This window comes from Lasioglossum baleicum, chromosome 11 (genome assembly GCF_051020765.1).
Source record: "Lasioglossum baleicum chromosome 11, iyLasBale1, whole genome shotgun sequence".
Taxonomy (NCBI): domain Eukaryota; kingdom Metazoa; phylum Arthropoda; class Insecta; order Hymenoptera; family Halictidae; genus Lasioglossum; species Lasioglossum baleicum.
The window spans coordinates 15,489,161-15,510,582 of NC_134939.1; the positions used below are offsets into that span (position 1 = coordinate 15,489,161).

General features: G+C 40.2%; 2 protein-coding genes across 5 annotated transcripts in view; one reads left to right on the forward strand and one right to left on the reverse strand.

Moving 5' to 3' along the window:
* LOC143213543 (electron transfer flavoprotein subunit alpha, mitochondrial-like) overlaps positions 1-21,422 on the forward strand; it is a 99,666-nt gene that overhangs the window by 64,980 nt on the left and 13,264 nt on the right. For all 4 annotated transcript variants that reach the window (XM_076433486.1, XM_076433488.1, XM_076433489.1 and 1 more), the window contains 2 exons: positions 6,863-6,925; positions 7,086-7,182. The gene's annotated coding sequence lies outside the window, so the exon portion shown is untranslated. The remainder of the gene's footprint in view (positions 1-6,862; positions 6,926-7,085; positions 7,183-21,422) is intronic.
* Positions 13,319-19,245, reverse strand: LOC143213548 (uncharacterized). Its single transcript, XM_076433496.1, has one exon. It carries the CDS (start codon positions 18,841-18,843, stop codon positions 17,821-17,823), a length of 1,023 nt encoding a protein of 340 aa, XP_076289611.1. The 5' UTR covers positions 18,844-19,245; the 3' UTR covers positions 13,319-17,820.

A 21,422-nucleotide genomic window follows, 5' to 3' on the forward strand; every position in this document is an offset into this window, starting at 1 on the left:
ACACGGTTCGGCCCGATGATATAAATCGCCGGGTTCGTTAGTGAAATCAGCGCAACGGGACCGGCGGCGCTTAAATGCACACCATGGATGAAAGAATGATACCGCTACGTTAACGAGAGAAAGAACCGCGGCCCGCGAAAGAGAAATGGGTCGGTGTTGGCTGAAGGCATCGCGCTATGTATCTTCCGTGCTTCGAGCCCTTTTCGACTGTCCTAACTACTATCCCCGACATCCTTTTAGCCCTCCACGCGCCACCGGCGATACGGTGCCATTCGCACAAAAAGACCAACCGGCTGGGTATCGGGGATAGAAGAAAAATGGCGTATGAGAACTGGTAATGAAGAATTTGAGACCGAATTATAACCAATGTGATAAAGGATAAAGTTTGCTTTTGCTTAGTGAAATTATTTTAACTACTTTGGAACAACAAAACACGTGCTGTTCCAAAGTAAGTTAAAATAATTTCACTAAGTAAACGCAGTTATTATTTTCCTTGGAAATAATCTAAACATAGATCGAAACGTCGAAAGTTTAATTTAAATTGCAAAGTTGCTTTGAAGTAAAATTGGATCGAACCAATGCGCCGAGAGCATCATTACATCTTGTATAGCCTGGTATGCTCCTTCTAACCGAATATATTGAAATATCTAGTATATCACAACTCTAAATTTCGTGCTAAAAATTATAGCCGTCATAAATATTATTTTTCAAGTATCGACTTCGACCGGGACGCAACAACCTACATATTACCTACAATATTAATACTGCGCGTATTAATAAATACATATCTTAATTCATTTCCATGCAAACCCTTTAATTTCACGCATTCGTATATGTAGTAGAACACCTTCTCTGTCTATTATTTAAATATAGGCGTATATATAATCAACGTCCGTAATTTCAATGCGAATATATGCAACGTTTTCTATGCGTGTGAGATAAATGCACGACTCTCGATTCTACGCGGGGAACGCGTTATTAAAAGTGAATCCGATCCAGCAGGATGTTACCCCGGAGAAAACGAGAGCAGATCAAGGGAGCCCGGTTAATTGGAACCTCTTTAATATTGTAAAACAGCAATAATTCAATGGTAGACCGTGTAATTAAGCATGATAAGTCACGGGTTCCAGTAGGCAAGAGGTCTTCTCCCTACTAGAAACGAATAATAATTTGCATTCCCAGAGGCGGTCAAGGTGCGAAGATGCAACCATGCGCCATGCGAAAAAAGGAGCGCGCGTAACGCCGGCAAATCAGTTTCGGGATCTGCCACCGATCTTCAACGCACTCTCTACGGGCCCGCCGCCGATTTTTCGCGTTCTTCTCTTTTCTTCCCGCGCATTCATCATACGGCTTAACTAGGCGTGTCCGTCGGCTTCGGGCGCATTTTAGAATCTCAAGTTCGCACGACGTGCAGCACCTACACCCTGTAAGCTCGGCCCTTCCCGATCCCGATACCGGCAGGTGTGGCTGACGATGACCTCTGGGCAAACATCCCCTTATCACGCGATTTTTACGTCCGTCGGCGCTGTTATTTCGTCTGTTACTAGTTTAACGTGTCTTGGCATCTCTACTTGGACCTGTAGAACAATTGCTTTATACAACTCCTTTAAGGTGTAAAATTTCAAACTTTGATAATTATTCCTTCGAGTGTTTGTTATGGTGGACCTATTTATCAAATTTCACGCTTGTAGGTCAATGGGAAGTACCCAAAAGGTTTTGATGATCCGTCAGTCAGTCAGTCAGTGACAAAAGCGATTTTTGAGGTCCTATATCTCGGAGCCTACTACTGTTGGAAGATTAATGTTTTGTCAATAGTGAGACACGATAGCATTTAACAAGTGTACGAAATTACATCTCTCCATCTGCCTCCAGTGCCGAGTTATATGCCTCTGAAAAACGGCTACGTTGTTTCGTGTAAAAGGAGGTAGTGCTAGAACTTGGCTGGTGCACTGCCGTGCACCTAGACCTTGGCCGCTTTTGTTCGATGATTTTTTGCCAAAAAGAATACGCAAAAAAATATTCGAGTGATCACTTGAACGCAATGTTCGTCGCTTGAACAAAGAAATTCGGTTTCATTTCACCTTAAAATACCGAAATGACTTTCTTGCCAACCGAATATTTAGCAAAGCAGTAGATCCAAATGGGTTAACATCGAAACAATAGAGTTTTTCGTTGTTTAATGGAGGCGCAAGTCATCCATTCAGCGATCGCGTTAGCAGTTGTGATTAAACACTGTCTGCCGGGGATAGTAGTTACTCGAGGAGACATCGCGTCAGGTTGACAGAGCGGCCAATCGAGTATATAGAAGCGCACGAGACGAGAGAGACGAGAGACCTCGGGAAGATCGCGTTGCGTGCCTGTAGCGAACGCGCATCGGTGATTCGTGCATTCCTTCTGGGATTAATCGATTTAACGGTTCGACGGGCCGAGCAGTGTCCACGGTGCTATAATTTGATGGAGTGGCGTTCAGCGTACATCTCTTTCGCGCGTCATCCACGTCCGATTCATTGACCGTGCGTTTTCGCACTGTCACCACGTAACCGTTGCCGTGTGATGCCCGCTGTTCAAGCCGCCGGCAGACAAAGCGAAGAAGAACGCTGCGGGGAGAGAAAGAATCGGCGAAACGAACGGGGAACAGGGACAGTAATACGCGGCCCCGCGATCATTAATTCAACTTTGCTCGCAGACATTCGCGCTGCGAGTCGAACACGGAAGCTATCTTTGTCTGTGTCTTCTTCCTTCTTCTTCGCCCCCTTCGTCTCTCTGTTCTTTCTCTCTGCTCGTCGTCTAGAGGCTCGCTGAAGTGCACGACAGAAATGATGGATAAAACGAAGAAAACGTGGAACGTGCACTCCGGCGATAGACGTAATTTTTAGACCGTCGAAAGTCGCTTCGAAATGAAGATTTCTGAAGAGGATTCGAGCTTCCGGGAAGGAAACGCGCGCGGTTAGCCACGCATTTGACTGCACTGGAGACCGAGTTTCTTTGATTTCGGGGCTTTTATTAGAGTCTTTCAACCCTCGCTGTCCTGCGAATTCTTATCCACGCCAATATTTCACTAATCGTATTGATAGTCGCTCGAGCTAGTCGCCTCTGTTACCGCGACGGGTCACGAATGGCTCCGGCATGGCATGGGTTTAGTGAGCTAATCACGTGCGATCACCCGTTCCATTGATAAAAATATTTTATCTACATCATATAGTAGAATCTGAAAACTTCCTTCGATCTTCCTCGGACTTCTTTAAGGTCTGGGTTAGCTTCTTTAAGGCTTTCCTTAAGGTCGAGAGGAACTCCTTTGAAATAGAAACTTCAACATAATTTTTCAACATATAATATATACTATATTTATCAAATCTAAAATGTACCCTCTGCTAATAAAGTTTGATCTAATCAACTATATTACGAACACAATTAATTTTTAAAGACAGACGATGAACTGTGTCACTCACACACGGCCAGTATGGTCAACCTGTTAAATAAATATATTTCCCCGCATATTTTAATGTTATCATAATATTGCGTAAGTTATCTTCTTCTCTTTTACACAGACAACTCTTCAATATTTCTTATAAGTTCGTTATTTATCATGCTATCTTGTACTTGGTATTCCTGAATAGTTCTTCAACAGTTCCAAAATCTGAAAAATTTGCGTGCCGCTATACTTCTGCGGTGCATGATGGTCCACGAAATATCGTTCGATAGAAATAAAACTAATAACAGCCAGCGGAACGATTCGGCGAGCGAATGCTGAAGTCAGTATCATTGGCCAATCAGCGTCAACCGGGTCGATAACGATACGGCTTTGCCTTCGGCTTCGCGTATCGCTCCGTGGAATCGAAATCCAGTTGGGCCCTATAAATAGTCGCGGTCAGAAGCGTGTATGGTCATAATAACAGATCGGGGCCACGGATTTACCGTCGATCCGTATCGCGTATCGCGAATTTACGGCCGTTCCCGATCGCGTCGATAATTAAATAGCGGACGTGCCGGCTCCTCACCATCCACGCGCCTTCTTCATCTTTATCCGATTTCTATCGGACACTCGTCCGTGGTAACGTTCAACACGAAGAGAGACATCACGTGTAAAATATTCCTCTATTTTTCGGTTTACGCAACAAAATGATTTCACTTGGCCAATCGTCGCGATCTTCAGGTTCTTCGAGTGTTTCCTTTCTTTTTAGGGAAAGATCGGTAACCCGTGGCTAAATTGATAATTGCTGTTGGAGTACGGGATCGTGCGAATCGTGGGAATCTGGAGGATGTGATCGGAAAGAAAAATATCTTCGGAACAATGTTTTCTTTACGTTTTATATGCACGCGATTACAATCCAATACCTTTAGGAAGATCAGTTTGGGGTACCAGTTTGTTCGAGATCAATAAAACTCTATAGCAGAGGGTGGGAAGGAATAATAATCAAGAAATGCTATTACAATCTTCAAGTTGAATAATCAATAACGTCATCTAATAGTTTCATTTAAGATTGTAATGCGAAAGAAAATTTCTATATGCTTTCTTTTGGTGCAGCGCAATTATTGAAAATCCTATTAATATTTCTATTTTAACAATCTGAAACACGAAATAATAGAAACAAAAACAAATATTCTCAGTATTCTTCAAATAAAATACTATTTTCAAAAAAACTACTGCCTCAAATAAATTATTTTATTTTCAAAAATTACTGCATCAAACAAAATATTTTATTTTCAAAGTTGTACACATACTTTTTTTAAAATAAATAAATAGGATTATTTACTATTTACTATTTAAAATATTATTTTCCCCAGCTCTGATAGGCTTCCGGTAGGTAAAGTGTTAAAATGCATTTTTATATTCCTCGTGCCATTTAAACTGTGGTGCCCAAGGTGGTTCGGAACCCACCTTATAAAAACTGTAGGTACCGTCGCGAAAAAACCCTGGCAGTTAAGAGCGACGTAAAATAACCAATAAAAACATACATTTTCGATTTCATAGTGTTATAGCCGACGTTAAGACGATATTATGACCTTGACCAAATGACCAAATACCCCACTGCGCGTCTCGTATCGATCGGTACAACAAGTATCCCCGACAAGGAATGAGAAAATTCAACTTCCTGCGTAGTTCTACGGGCAATTCGTGATTCAAAATCCAGCAGTCTAAAATAGAAATGGGGCTATAATCATGACTTGGTAGAATCTAGCAAGTGTCGCCATATAATCGAACTTCTCCCAGCAGCGGCGGCGGCGGCAAAAGTTCTGCCGCCGCGTACGAAACCGTGCTGGTCGTTTAACTCCCGATTTCCATTCGAAGGTGAGTAGCGTATGCGTTACAGGTAATTGGTATCTTACGCGGCCGTTGGGAGAATAAATCGATTGTAGTGAATGTTGTTGGGTTTGATAGAATGCCGGATAGCGGCTCGCACAAAGCGACCTTCGTCTGGTCGAGTGAACCTGCTACCAGCCAGACAAATTGATACCAGGCAACGCACTCACTCTCCCTATCTTTTCCTGCCTGTACAAGGGGGTACCTAACGTGCCTCCAGTAGGTACGGGCGCATAACTTCCAGACCTCGATATGCCGCCAGTGGAAAAGGATTCACGGCCGGCAAGGATCGAGCTTGTGCACCTCTTACATCCCTCTATTAACTTGATGTAATGTATTTCGATGCTCTATTCTCTCGACAGCTTTCACGGCGCAACCGGTAAGCTCTTCTTTTAGACCTCCCGCAGTGTCCTTTTGCTGCGTCCTGAAGTACTCGAAATGCTCGATTTACATAGAAAGAAGTCACGCGGTATGAAAATCGTCTGTTAAGCAGGAATCCGTTTTCCCTGCCTATTCATTTTCGACGATGAATATACGTTAAAGGAATGGCGAGGTGCACTGAACATTATGCGATGTTAGCTACCTTATTCTATTAGGTTCAGCGAGAATCCACTCCCAGTTACTTATAGGAATCTTGCTGAGTTACTGAGGGGGACCGGTTGTCTTCCTAGAAATTAATTGAAGACGAATTTCAGTCGATAAAATCCGTATTCGGAAAAATTCCCAAAATTTCATTTTGCGGTCCTTCACGTGAAACTTTTCGGTTTTATTCGGCGCGTGCAATTTGCCCTCGAATTAGACACGCCGCGGCGCGACGCCCTTCGAGTGTTTCAGTGAATGACGATTACAAGCCGCGATAATGAAGTTAATACTCTCACTCCCCGCACAATAAAGTAAACCGTCATTATCGTGATTACTATTATTATTGCAATTATGCGGATTGCTCGGGGTAAGCTCGTCAAGTGGAGATGAGTATGAATTATGCTTTCAAACATGAGAACCCATTAATGTTTGCACCGAAGTATGAAAATTCACGGTGCCTTGTACATAATACTCGATGAATAATAATCGTGTCACTAATTTTGCAGAATTGGGTTAAGGTCTGAGAGCTTGACTTCATAAAGAATTCTATATTTCATAATCAGACTCAAAACAATGAAAATATTATAACACTTTCAGGGTATTAATATATTATTTTCACCACATTAAAATTATTAATGAAGAATATAGATTTATATTTAGCTCCCCTGCTTCTTGCAATTGATGCACAAACTTTTTATTTTGCATAAACATCCGCAATCTATTCATAACTTTTAATTCCGGAACTGTTGTAAATAAACAAATAGCTATATTCTTGGGTCTCATAACTATTTACTTCTTGTACAGGGTATAAAACATTAAAAAATTTTCTACCGAAATTCAGTCATTAAATTTAAAATATCTGGCATTTTGTGTTAATTTTCACAAAAATTGAAATGTGGGATCGCCATTCCCTAGAGAATACATACATCACAGTTTATTATATTTTTGAAATTTTGATATAGTTAATTCGATTTGTAGGAATCCCGTACACCAGTTGGCCATCTGGGAGAAAAGATATTCCGAGCAAAGACGACGAAAGGCGTAAGAACAAATTATTTTTTAAATATTACAAGGATTTCTTTATAGTTCATAATATAGTAAACTGAAATACAAAATCTTATGTTAATCATTCACTTTTTTCTCTACAGATTTTCCTAAGTTTGTATTCGTAATTAATTCTATTTTTAAAATTATTTTTCAGATTAAAATCAATCTGTGTCAGAGGCGGTAAACAGTGCCAGCACTACTTCGCCTGGACTTGTTGCCTGAATCAGGAAAGATTTTATTTATTTTCTCTGGTAAGTTGACTTGAATGCATTATAAAAATTCGTATTGTGGTTTGGATTTTTGAGTTAGGTTTCGGGTTGGTAACGAATGCCACGAAATCGTCGGCGCAGCTAAATCCTAGACTTCCTCGAAAATGTCGATGGCCTCAAGGAACAGTTTAGGTTTAGGCGGTTCTGCGTCGTCGTGCTCGAAGTCGAACCGGAATATGCATCTTTATGCACCGCGATCATCCTTTGTCTATAGTCCCCGGCGTTTGAAATTATGGAAGGCGAGCTGGATCGATTTCGCTAATCTCCGTGGTCCAATAGTATACTTACGAGTGTTTTCGATCATCCAGTACAAACGCACCACAAAATCTGTATAATTATCTCTCGCGCAGGCTTACGATTGAATGTTGCAAGCAAACCGAACGGCGAATAAAAAACGAGAGACTCGACCAATCATGGAACGCAGAATGCAGAAATATGGAAAAATTTATAATTGATTTGTAACATTAGATAGACTTGCTATAATTCATTATATTACTCGATAAAACACTACAAAATTAGCAGCAAGCTGTATGTTATTTATTGGTAAAATCGGCTCAAAATGAAAATTTTTTAATACGGTATCAGTTCTTTACAGTTTGAACTATTTTTAACACGTTTGGAACCATTTCTAGAGAAAACTAATTAATAGTAAAATATTATTACACCGGTACAAGTAAATATAAATTCAATAAACAACGTATCAACTTAATAATTACTATGAAATAAGAGTGGAAAATGCATAAACAAATATCTAACTTCTTATTCTTAATCTAATTATCTTTATTAAAGGGGGATATTTGAAATAGTCTTGAAAAATAATATGAAATTCTACATTAATATCGACTGTGAAATATGTTTAATATTTAAAGATTTAATAGAATTTAAAGAAAAAATAATATTTATGATTTAGTTTAGCAGGTTTCTGCATCGTTTAAAGATTGAAACCATAATGCATCGCGACGGAGCACAGTAGTTTAATATTCGAACGTGTAATCATGGTAAAATTTCAACTGATACAATTTGCATATAGTTTTCTGACTATGAAAAGGCAACCGCGGCGAGCCAAAAAATAGCATTGTTTATTGTGCTATTGGGTCGATGATCTTCCCTCAACTCGTTTCGATACTATTGAAAACACCATAATTTGAAGAGCGCTATTCGAAAGCGACCCTTTAGTTTCTTTAAAACTTCTTCGTCGCTGGTCCGCAAATTAGAAGCGAGTTATGATAATCTCACGACCTGCACGCAAGAAACAAACTGCGCATTTCTGGAATGAATAGAAACGGCGCGGCGCGCGAGACTTAATTTGAAAATAGCGGCTATATTTTTTGCCAGACTGATTTTTCGAAGACTATAGTTTTTCACTTCGATCACCGAGGAAGGACTACGGACCGAGACATTCAAATGCGTTTCTGACTGTTTCGGTCCACGTCTGACCTTGTCGGTGGTCTGAAGGTTATTGGACGATGCATCATTGAATCCGTTTTCATACACGCCTTATTTAATATTTCTAAAAATTTGTTTTTTAAGTGAAGAGCATTCTTTTACTTTGAAAATGCATATCTTAATTTTAGGGAGAATTACATTAAAGTTGTCGAAGTTATTTCCCTTTGACAAGGAATATATTTCGAGTCCCAAATAGCACTTTTTCAAAGTGGAATATTTTCAGTATACTTTTTCCTTGTATCGTATAATCCCGCAAGAATCATTTCCACCTTCCTATACTTAAGTGGATACTGATTTTTATCGAATGCGTATATTTACGCATTAAAAAAACGGTTAAATCAATACGATTTATTAAAAACTGTAGAAGCATTTAAAAATCAACATTTCATGAATACCATTATGGATTATCGTTTATTCTAAACGTAGGCTTTTTAAAAAGCTATGTTTAAAACTTCAAGTCTCTAGCTCATTGGGGAGTTAGTTTAAAATCAATTGCAAAATTTGTACCGAACAAACAAACAGACGGACAGACAAACAAGAAAGCGAGCTAATAAAAACGTGGTAAAAAATGTTTTAAGCAGAAGTTAATCAACATTTAGCGGTCTACAAATTTCAGTACAAAAAATTTAAAGAAAATTGTTCATTCTATAAAAGATCAAGGTCACCTTTAATTTTAAAGATCGATATATATTTTTGATTTCATAATATTGTAACTGATGTCAAAAAGAATGCAACGACGTACATTGTTGTATTGTAGGGGGTGGGGGGGGGGTACCCTTAAATTTCCAAATAGTGCAAAAATCTTAATGAACTGCTAGATCGACCGCCCAGACCTACTGTGCACCGTTCCGTAGTAGAATCCCGCCGTGCTGGTGATCACCCATAATTTTTCGAAAGCCTGTACACGCCGGCTACGTGTCCCTGCACGAATAAACAAAACCTCGCGAAGCGAATTCCCTTTTTCCCCGTCGGATAAAAAACTTCCAGTATTTCCAGAGTCTCTTTACTGCTCGGACATCGTTTTCTTCTTTCCCCGGTCTTCGTGGCTTGCTTCTAGTCCTCCGTAATTCTTTCTTCCGTTGCTTTTTTTTTTCTACGTTCGGACTCGGCACTCGACTATTACGAAGGACCTAAAGCGTATCCAGTATCCTTTCATTACGGAGCCATGAAAAATCCCGGACGGAAGACGAATAGCGCCGGCTCGAACGCCAACTCCGGAGACGCGACGCGACGGTGAAACACGGCTGATGTGCTCTCGCCGCACAAATGAAGACGTTCCGCGTGCACTTATCATCGCCCCCTGCGCGCATTGTTTCCGCACACGGACACACAGTGGTTCGAGGACGCGATTTTACTGGGCAGAAGTCAAAATGTCATTGAAACCCTTCTAAAAGTTGGTAATCGTCGGTAAAAGTTGATAATTCGTTGTTTCTCATAAATTGTGAGGTGCCTCGATCATTACGTTTGTACTCGCAGTACAAATGAAGACGTTCGAGCACAGTTTGCGCACACAGACGTAGCTGAGATGCGCCAAGATGGGAGTCGATGCGAGGAGAGGACCGCCCATGCAGGACCTTTGGCGTCCCGCTTCGATATTACCTTGCGTACCGCTGTCGCACCCTCATTTACCTGTGCTACACTGTATAAGGGAGACCGGATTCCCGCAAACGAGCCAATGAATAATTAGCCTCCTCTCTTTAATTGACCAATGAATTGTGTAAATGTCTATCGGCCTAATTGAGGAAGCGGCGAGATGGAAATGGATGTGCGTGCAGATCGGAGGTGGCGGGTTCTTTGATTCAATGACGCCTCGATTATCCGCTTGATTCGCAAGGGAACTTCCACTTGGTCCGAGCGTTACTGATTTTTAGAACGCTTTGCAGAATTACGATTGAATTATCCCTGAAATTATAGTTGCGAAATACATATGTCATTTAATTACATTCATTTGAATTATTTTCATAGTTTTGTATTAATTGTTTACGAGGGTCGCGTCGACATCTGTTGTGCAAATTATTGGATTCAATTCTCGAGTTGTCAAAAACAGGGTCATTCAATTCTCGAGTTGTCGAAAACAGGGTTATTCGATTCTCGAGTTGTCGAAAAGAATCATCCAATTCTCGAGTTGTCAAAAACAGGGTTATTCAATTCTCGAGTTATCAAAACCAGGGTCATTCAATTCTCGAGCTGTAAAAACAGGATCACTCAATTCTCGAGTTGTCAGAGCAGGATCAATTCTAACATTAATCCAAGAAAATTTATGTTAAATAAATAAGTTTCTTCCGACAAGTTCGTTCATTCCATCGGATACTTGCGAGTTTTAATGAGACGTATAAAATATTTTTAAAAAACCCCTTATATGTCCGGTACTTGAAGGAATTACATACCCTAATAGCAGTTCATTTAATATCAGCAGACATGCAACCTAAGCGTTCGTTCGCCCTACGAAGAGTTTTCCTATTAGATGGCTAGCTGGTTCGAATAACTTTTTGCCAGGGGTGGCAACACGATTTTGATCGATGATTAGACCGAGTGCATACACTTTGTAACTGCGCCTAATGAAGATTGCATTTCATTTGAAATTACATATAACCAGAAGGAGAAAACAATGTTAATTGTCTCTGAGGATTTCGTGTAGTCACGTAGGATCGCAGTTGCAGAATCCGCTGAATGGCAGGTTAGAATCTCTCTCTTGATCAATGCGCGTTGTTCTCCGTTAAGGACGGATCGCCATTTTCTCCGGATGAAGAGGATTAGCGATATTAGCCGGAGAAATCGGCCTGCCGGTGGCAAAGCAACGTCAGCCGCGACTCGAGACTTTTGTGTTTTCGTCCTCGCGATTCCTGGACTCGGAACGAAGAAGAGCAGCTTTCTCACACCACGAGGAGGAAGGAAGGAAGGTGACTCTCTTCCGTCCGTCTCCCTCTCCCACTATTTCTCTTTCTTCCCCTCTCTTTCCAGTTCTCGGTCTTTTCGCGTCTGGCCGGCACCATCTATCATTCTGTCAGCTAGGAGATTTCAATTTGCTCTCTTTTTGCACCATTACCGAGTCCCGCAGCCCGCGCAAAATTGTATTTAATTGTGATTGACTGCTAAGTGGAGGTGGCCGACCGCCGCCATTTGTACCGCGATTTTTGCATATCTCTAATTGCGGGAGGAACACTACCGGGACCGAATAAAACTGAGAATTGACTGCGCTCAGGTCTTCCGCGCCTTTGCTGGAAACTACGGTAATGCAGCCGAAGCTAAATCTTATCCCGATGTAATTCAATTATTTGTGACGATACTGCAATGAGAAACCTTGGCGGAGAAATCTTGCATTGAAGGTCGACGTTTGTAATTCTGTCTGATCACTAATTATAGTAAACATTTGATTTATTTTACATAGAGAGAAAATCAGGAAGAAAGAAAGAATAATTAGATCTCGTAGATCAATTTCAACAGAAACAATTGAACGTGCAATTGCAAAACGTTTAAATATTTGTGTTACTGCTCAAGATCATAATTTATAATTTAATAAAATAATAATAAAATAAAATTTGAAGTTATTATTGCTTTATCATCAATTTTCTAGTCCGAGGTCATATGAAGATCATATTTGTACCGCATCATTGACATCAGTTAAAAAAGACCTTGAAAACGCGACAACAATCAACAATCTTTTGCTTAAAATTCTTTGATACAAAGCATTAAAAAGTTATGAACTTTTACAGAACTTATGATTGACATACAAACAATATAATCGAACACAAATCTTCTGATATTGATTTTGTATTTTACCTGTTCAGTTTTCACGGTCTACAGTTATTGTTAGTAACGTTGGGCACCAACAATTTTCATTTAAGACCAGCTCGAGCCAACTTACCCACAAGTGCTATTAAATTTGTCGGTCATCTAGGAAGTTTCAGACTATACTGTAAGCTTTCAGGATTATTGCTTTCTGTATGGCTTGATGCGTGCATTGGTTCAGCTGGAGTTTCTTCAGTCTCGTGATGAACGAATATAACGTTGTTTCGCTGACTTGCATTATGATTTTGGTTTTTGTAACATCGATAAAATAAGTAAAACACTCTTCCCTCTGAACAGCCTATTAAATCTAATTGAATTAGTTGAAACTCGAGGAAATATAATTGCATGCAAAACTCTGAGTAATAATTTAATTCCCTGATAATCTAATCTGGTAATTTAATCTAGCAATCTATTTCTGATCTACATATGGAATGCGAGTTTTTTACATTATGAGAAAAATGGTCAAATACAAGACAGTGAAAATATATCTTTGTTTTAGCATAATCAGTGATAATGTATCAATCTACTTTGAGATTAGTTTGCATAGTTGACATTACGTGATTTGAAACGTTTAAAAACGATATTATATTATTTCAGACTCACTGAAATTATTAAGAAAAAAATCAATGTCTATGTTGCCCTCATATATTTCAATTAACTCGAACAATTTTTATTTTGCACAATTGACATTGCTCAATATTGAATCATCTCCAACCCACTAAAATTATTAAAAAAATAAATGTCTATATTTATTTATTGCAATTAATTCGAACTGTTTTTATTTTGCATAAAAATTCTATTCCCAAATTAAAAATTCAAAACTACCCTAGACTAGAAACAATAAATGTAAAATTGTGGGAAGGGAGTGAAGGGTTGGTTAATGAATTTCTCTCTGTATTCAATGTCAAAAAGACATGCATTTATTCATAGTCGAAAAACAATCAGGGCAACGCAATGTCGTCCTTAACACCTACGGATTCTTTGGTATGCCTGGGAAACCTTTATTCGACCGTGGAATTCGTCGTTTCTTACAAATTGCGAGGTGCCTCGATCATTACATTGTTCCTGAACTTTACATTAGTCGTCGACGCATTCACAAGGATTCAACCTTCAAACCATGCTCGCACGCAGGCGATCGCTAGTTATAAACAAACGAACTCGGAGCATTCGATTAACGACAAATGTTTTACAATTAAATACAGTAGAACTCGATTTATCACGATGAAATCTTTCTAAATGCCCAGTGAACTCTACCTAAGATTAACAATAAGCTCTTATCGGTACATAGTATACTCGTTATATAAATATTTAGTGATCATTAGATGAATAAAAATTTGCTAGAAATTGTCGAGCATAAGATTTTCGATGGAATTGAATACGTACTTTTATTCATTAAATATAGTCGTGAAGACAACAAATTTTCATTCATTTGTAATTTTATGTCGAGCATAAGATTCAATAGAAATTAATGTATATTTTATTTACTAATAATAGTCAAAAAGTTAAATTATATAAATGATTTATAGGTGTACCAGTATTTCATACTTATTCGTCACCCACAGCTTTTGATAAATCGAATTCTACTGTACAGTCTCACTAACGCAAATGTCTTATTCGCATAATGTTAATATTTTACGGTGTTGCAGTCGTGTGATCGATCAGTGCGATCGGGAGATCCCTTTGTATTTCTATATGTACACAATTATCTATACAGCCTCGCAATAACTTAATCGTGTCTAATCGGATATTTACACAGAGTCTACGTTTAACAATAAAACGATACACGATAGCCTATTTACAGTTCAAATTCGGAACTTGCACGCCTCTCTCTCGGCAATTTCGTATTTTACAATCGAACCCTATCAGCACTCCATCTTATTTTCTCTGTCGATAGCGATCAGTAGACTATCATCGTGCAATTCATCCAAAATTTTTAACACCCTGACTGCCGTTTACTGGTGAATTAATTAAATGATCTGTATTAGGAACGATAAAAAGAAAGTATCTTCAAAAATTATTTTAAAAAGTGGTTAAATAAATCCAAAGGTCAAAGTCCAAGGGTTAAATATAGACAAATAATTTCGTCATCCATACGTGACAGCAGTCAACGTGTTAAAGAACAATCCAGTAGAATTGAATAAAGCTTGAGAATACTCTTCGTCTACTGGAACTGACTATAAGAGAAACAGCTTGCACGACTCCTTGTTCTTGAAATGTGTCTATGAAAACAGGACTTCGCATGTACACCCAAAGTCTACTAATCTCATCTTCCGCGCTAATAGCACATTACCGTCCAGTCACCTATAAATAGGTTTCCGCGTACTCTAAATAAAATGCTGAAATGTCAGCTCCTGTGTCACAGGATTACTACACAGGATTACAGGATTAATCCCTTACACTACGATTTATTTCACGGTTTCGGTGATTAGAACTTTCTTGTAGTTGGTAATTCCCTAGAAATTGTATTATATTATGTGCCTATATGTTCAATAGCTGTACTTGAACAGAACCAAAATAGAATTTAATTTTTAAAGGAAATGTTAACATACATATTCATTAGTTCAGAATCTTCATCACGAGTCTGACTTAATGTCGATGCAGGATACTTAATGAAGTATCCTAATATTGTCATAATTATACTGATTCACACGTCTATTCTGGTACTGTCCAAATAAGAATTGAGTGTACAAATTATTACGTTGTTAAAATCGTGTTACCGATAGACAGCGGATCTTTATGTAAAATAAAAATTGTCTACCTGAATTACAACAAACTCGAGTGAAATAGAAAATTACTTTCGTTCTTAACATGTTTAAGAATGCTGAATTTTAATCTTTTTACTGTTTTAACTATGTCTAATAATGTCTAATAATCTATGAACAGTCTGAAGTTTTTGTTTCTACTACTCTAAACTGCATCAACTCATTTTTCCCATAACCGCATAAAATCCAAAACATGATAAAGCAATTTTGATCCAACACAATTCACAGAAACATTGTTGTCTGCAGTGAATGAAGCAGTTACCAAAAACGAAGTACCGAGTCTGTTAATTATGATTTTTCAAATATCTTTCATATGTATTTTTACAATAGTGAATTATTATCTGTTCGAGATTGCCGTGCAACCACGGCGGACGGTAATGTGCTAAGCTGGTCGGACTCGTTTTGTTTTCCCATCATCGACACTATCGCACTTCGATCTGCTGAAAAATCTGCCGGAATCCGGTAACATTCTCTCACGAGGAAAAAGCATTAGCGCCGAGCGTCGTACACCGCGTCCGCGCGGCGCAATTATTGCTAATTAAACTATCCGCGACGGCCGAAACACGGGGAATCTTTTTCCCAAACAACTATGAGTAATCGTTGACACGGGTAACCCTTTTCACTCGTACATCTGAAAGTCTATTTACGCAGCTGCACCAATTTGTCACGATTTTTCAGAAACGAAGTCGCATTGGTTGGATGGTTCTTCAGGAAATATTTCTTGATTGTACATCTACGTTCAAAAGTTTCAAACACACAATCTCTCGAATAAACATTTTCCATACGATAATTTATCCTTCATATTAAATGACGAGTAGATCTTTATGCATTTATAGCAAAATTGAGTTGATGAAATTCCAGAATTGTTGGAAAATTTTAAAAATTGAAGATGTCAATGTATGATTTCTCCTCTATTAAAATTATTAAGGGAAGAAATAACTTCTTTTCTTGATTATCTTGTTACTGTGAAACTAATACACTGGTGGCCTTAAATCTTTTTAATACCTCCACTGTTTTAAATTGTACGTATCCATTTTTGTCATAAATGCATAAAATCCGCAGTCTAAATGCTTCAACCTTGTGAACACTACAAACACGCAATCTTCCAGGAAAAGATACATAGAATAAATAAACAATTTGCGTCGTTGAAAATATTTCTTGAATACACATCTACGTTCAAAAGTTTGAAACACTCGGAATTTCGCGAATGTACACTTTCCACACAAAAAATTGTACTTCATATCAATGCATACTCGCAAAGAAAATGTTTAAGACAAAATGCTCCAACCTTAAGAACACTACAAACACACACAATCTTCCAGGAAAAGATACAATTAAGAACTAAAAAATTGTGGTAGAATGTCGAACCGGATTTCCAGTAATTCTTTGCATTTATAAAAGAAAAATGTGTTCGTTACAAGCCGATCAATACGGGACTCTAACGATTACATGCTGAAAGTATGAGATCATTACAAGAACAGCCACTCGGCAATGCTAAAGATGTCGGTTACGAGGGTTTCGTTAGGTACAGTTAGTTTCTCGCGAGCTCTCCCCCATGCATCAACAACGCTTATGCTTTTTCTTACTTACGTTCTCGGTTCGATTAACGTTGCCGATCGATCGGCGATAGATCGTCCGACTGGATCGTTGTTAGCACTGAGTCGGGAACGTCGGCGGTTCACCTATCGGTAAGATGGTTATTCGTCGATCGAGGAACAACAACGGGGCTTCGTGGTCGACGTCGAGAGGCCGGTCTCTTCGCAATTTAAGACTCCGTGACGGTCCAAAAAACCTTGCTCCAGTTACAAGAACTGGAAACCTTGAGAGACGCCGGTTTTGGTGATGCGCTTGATGCTTCTCTTCGTCGACGAGTTGGTGCCATGCCGTTCCTCTTGCGAGCGAAGTCGCGCACGGGCGAATAGCGCGACTTTGAATACATATCTTTTGTACTTGGATCGAGCATTCCATCGGACGAAGAATACTTGTTGCTCTCAGTGCTCTGATCTTCCCGTTAACCCGACGCACGGCTGGGTCTGTAGATTCACCCCGTCATTTATCCGGGCATAGTTCCGAACGCACTTTCCAGAGGTGCGTCGACGTCCTCTCTAACCGTTCGAGTGCAGACGTTTCACCATCATTGTCTCAAAAGCACCATTAATTTGGTTCAATTTGAGAGTGCCAAGGAACTCATTGTCCCAAAGGGGTACCATTCAAATATTCCTGCTTAGACTTTTTACAATTTTATTTAGTACGAGAGCGTGCCAACGAACGCGCACGTTAACGTTTCACCCCAATTGTCCGAAAGGTGCCATTAAAATATCAGTACGAGGCGATCAGGCCTAGACTTTTTACGATTTCATTCAATTCGAGAGTGCCTGGCACCCTCAGGCCTCCGGAGGTATCAAACTTTGTACAATTTTGCTTCATTCGAGATATGAAGGGCTAAGAAGAGCGTCAACAAGTTGTGTACGATAATACCTTCAGTAATCTAACCGACAGAAATGGCACTCGAACGGTCACCGTAACGCTGAGAGCCCGACTCGGAACAGTTTCAGCCGGCACTGTCCCAGAGTTAAAGGAGTTCCCTCCGTCCTAGAGCCCGTCTAGTCGACGATTACCCCGTTCACTCCCTCTGCAGGAGCTCGTAGAGCGCGGCGATGTATGTCTGCGCCATTTGCAGAGTCTCGAACTTGCTGAGCTTTCTGTCGTTGCCGAGGCTGGGCACGACGTCCCTGAGCCTGTCGAACGCGTCGTTCAGGCTGTTCATCCGCCTCCTCTCGCGCGCGTTCGCCGCGAGCCTCCTCTTCCTGAGCACCTCGATGCCGGGCGTGCCGTTTTTGATTTTCTGCATGGTCTCCTTGGTCTTCTGGCCGTTGTAGTCCATCGACGCGACGTGCAGCACCGAGTCGTTTTTCTGGTGGTACCGCGAGGGCACGCACTTGCCGCCCTGGCCATTCTGCGCGGCGTAGCTTTCGTTCCTCTGCACGCTGTACGCGGCGCCCAAATAAAGAATGTCGCCCCTCTGCCCGTACGGGTTGCCGTTATTTCTAGGCAAAAAACCATCGGGCTTCAAGATACCGTAACTCTTCGCGGGCAGGAAGCTCTCCTGCTGGTTCGCCGGGCCGAAGTCGCACCTTGAATTGCCAAGCAACGCGTTGCCCGGACCTTGCTCCAGCTTCGGCGAGATGCCCGCGGTCTGCTCGCCGTCCGGGACATCGTTCGTGAACTTGACACCACCGGGCACACAGTCGTAAACGTTCTCCATGCACTCGTTCATCCTAAACACGATCTTCGCGTGATCCTTCGCCGGCGGCCTCGCACCGCCGCCGTTCGCCGGCTGGTGGTCCAGCTGGTGATCAGCTCGACAACCCTTCTGCTGATAGTAACCCTCATAGAACTCGACGAAATTCAGACCGGCCGTTGACACGTGAAAGCTGTCGTTCGCCGGCCCGCCGATCTCTTGGTACTCGCGATTCTGACAGTCCAGCGAGCTGACACTCCCGCAGCTGCTACCCCTAGACCTCGGCGGCTGTGGATAGATCTCCTGGTGCGTCCAGCTCCGCGGATTCGACTCCGGACTACTCGCCGATCCGTAGCCCTCGGAGTCCAACAGATCGTACTGTTGGAAGCTGGCGTAGGTTGACATTCTTTCGTTCGCGAATCTACTTCGATCTCGTCGGGATCTGCCGTGTCTCTCTCTCTCTCTGTCTCTCGAGGATATTGTCGCGGGCGACGACGACGACTCTTAGAACATAATATGGTGGAACTGTTCCGGAGATCGAGCAGCGTCTCTCTGTCTAGGCTAGTGTCATCTCATCGAAGGACGATATCTCGGTGACAGGACCGATATCCTCGCGGCGGGAATTACTTCGGGACACGCGGCACGGATCGGTAATCCTGAGGTCAGAACATTGTTAGATAGCGTCGGTTCTGTCGCAGGATACCATCGCTTCCTTTTCGAAACTTTTACGAAAGAAATCGCTAGGACTCTCGGGGATATCCTCGCTGGATGACACCGTATATGCTTCGCGTACGGAAGCGTTGCGTAAACTGGCTTTACCTGGCGATCTCGTGGTCTGGACCATGCTGTCCAGTTTTCTTGGGGCCCGGTGGTGGGGACTGAGGACTCCTAGGACCCACGTGGAAGGGATCCTCGAGGAGTGGAAGGGGTCCACAGGGAAGTGGGTATCTCCTTGTAGAAGCCGCGCGACCGGGCACGCCCCCCGTCTTCCTTCGTCTCTTTGCTGGGGGCTCTGGAAGCTAGAGTGGCGAAAGACGATCGACCAAAAAGAAAGAACGGCGCTCTATCAAGTGCGCACGGTCACGGGACTTTGGCGCCGCGCTCTTGACATTTGAAGCACGCTAGCTAGTCACCCCGACCGACCGTTCCGTCCGATTCCTTTTGGCTCTATTGCTTTCGCAGAATCTATTCCCGTTTTGAATGCAGGCTGCAGGGACGAGTAATTTGGGAATTACGGTATACAAATTTCTAAAATTGCTCGGTTTCTCTCTCTTTCTCCCTCACTTCAGGCGGTTTATTGCGAATTGAGTAGTCTCAAAGGGGTTGAAAATTCAGAACAGCATATGTTGCACGGTGTTCTCAGAATTGTATAATTAATAGACTGCGGATCTTCATGCAGGATAAAAATTGTCTCCACCAATTCATTCGCCTCTTTCTTCGATTTCTTTTCAATTCTTTCAATCCTACTGCCTCAAATTCCACCTAGTCATTGGTGTCATGAATGCATAAAATACGCAATCTAATAATCAACGCTTGAACTACGACTGTAAACATTTTTGAATTATTATTTAATTAATTTAAGAATTATTAATTCGCACTACATTACAATTCTTCAGATTCTTTGCAACTTATAATAATTAAAAAAGGAAACAAAAATTGCTATTTACTTCCTGTCTGTAGAAAATCGCAGAAAATTTTGATATTGCATGAAGATCCACAGTCTAGTAATAAATATTGCCACTGTTAGCTAATAATAATCGCACTTGCATAATATTACTTTCCACTCAGCTTTTTTTTATATCTTCAGCTGATCTATTTATTTGTATTTTATTCATAAAAATTGTGTAGACAAAAGACATCTTGTTTGGACCGCACACATTTTATGAATTTATAAAACTCTGAAGTATTATTATAAAATAGAACAAAATTCTTTCTTTCTCGTCCCTTTTTCTTCGCCGCTGTCCTCCTCGTACTTTACGACATTTTAAAGACAAGGGGGCTGGAAAGTGTGGACAAATTTGACTGTTTTACGAGGGTTGCGCTGTGTCCTTCTCATCCAGACGGCGTTAAATCTCGGTGTCAATCCCGAGGACTCTAATTTATTTATTTGTCCACAGGAGATAAATTCACATCAATCAATTTTTGCTAATTTCCTGGAAGGATTGAATAATCATCCATGTTGTCTGATAACAAAACAGATTATCATTATAACCAATCCAATATATTTAGAGCAAAGTTATTAAATGCAAGTAAAAGTTTTAGTGTCTTTCAATTGCTCATGCATAATGATTCATAATGTAATGGTTATGATCTCATGGCTTTTTATTTGCTTTCGATGTGGCTAAATAATCAATTTTGTTATAATTAAAAGAAAATTAAAAAAAGAAAACTTTTGCATGAATAAAAATGAATTCCATTCTTAAAATTAAAATTCTAATCTTAAATTATTAAATATTACATAGTATATAACGATTTATTTTTCACAAAAATTAAATATAGTTTCAATAATATGGGATTTTAGTACGGGAATTTAAATAAATAGCAACTTAAGTATACATTACTTTTAATTGTAAAGTATTTACCTATCGAATCAGTATTTTGCAAAACTACAATAGCACCGCTGTAACAATTTTTATGTACAGAAGATTAATGACTAATTAATTCTTATTCCGTTTAATGATCATTATCAAAAGAATTACAGAGAATAATGTGAATCGTATACTGCACGATACCTGTTAAAACTAGCTATTTTCAACACACATTTAAAATATGAGATCCAAATATTTCATGAGCTTGTTAGAAACTAAAATATTGTTTTATGTGATTCGAATAGCAGCTACTATTGAAACAGTGTGTGAAATCTTTTTTTTAATCTTGCACAGCCGTGTTAAACTGTTCATTGATCACTGCAACAAATATTAAAACCGAGCTACGCACATGGGGGGAATTATGTATAACAGATACTGAAGCAACAATAACTCGAA

Coding starts and splice junctions, on each gene's coding strand:
- LOC143213548 (XM_076433496.1), bottom strand. CDS start 18,843: ATGTCAACCTACGCCAGCTTCCAACAGTACGATCTGTTGGACTCCGAG.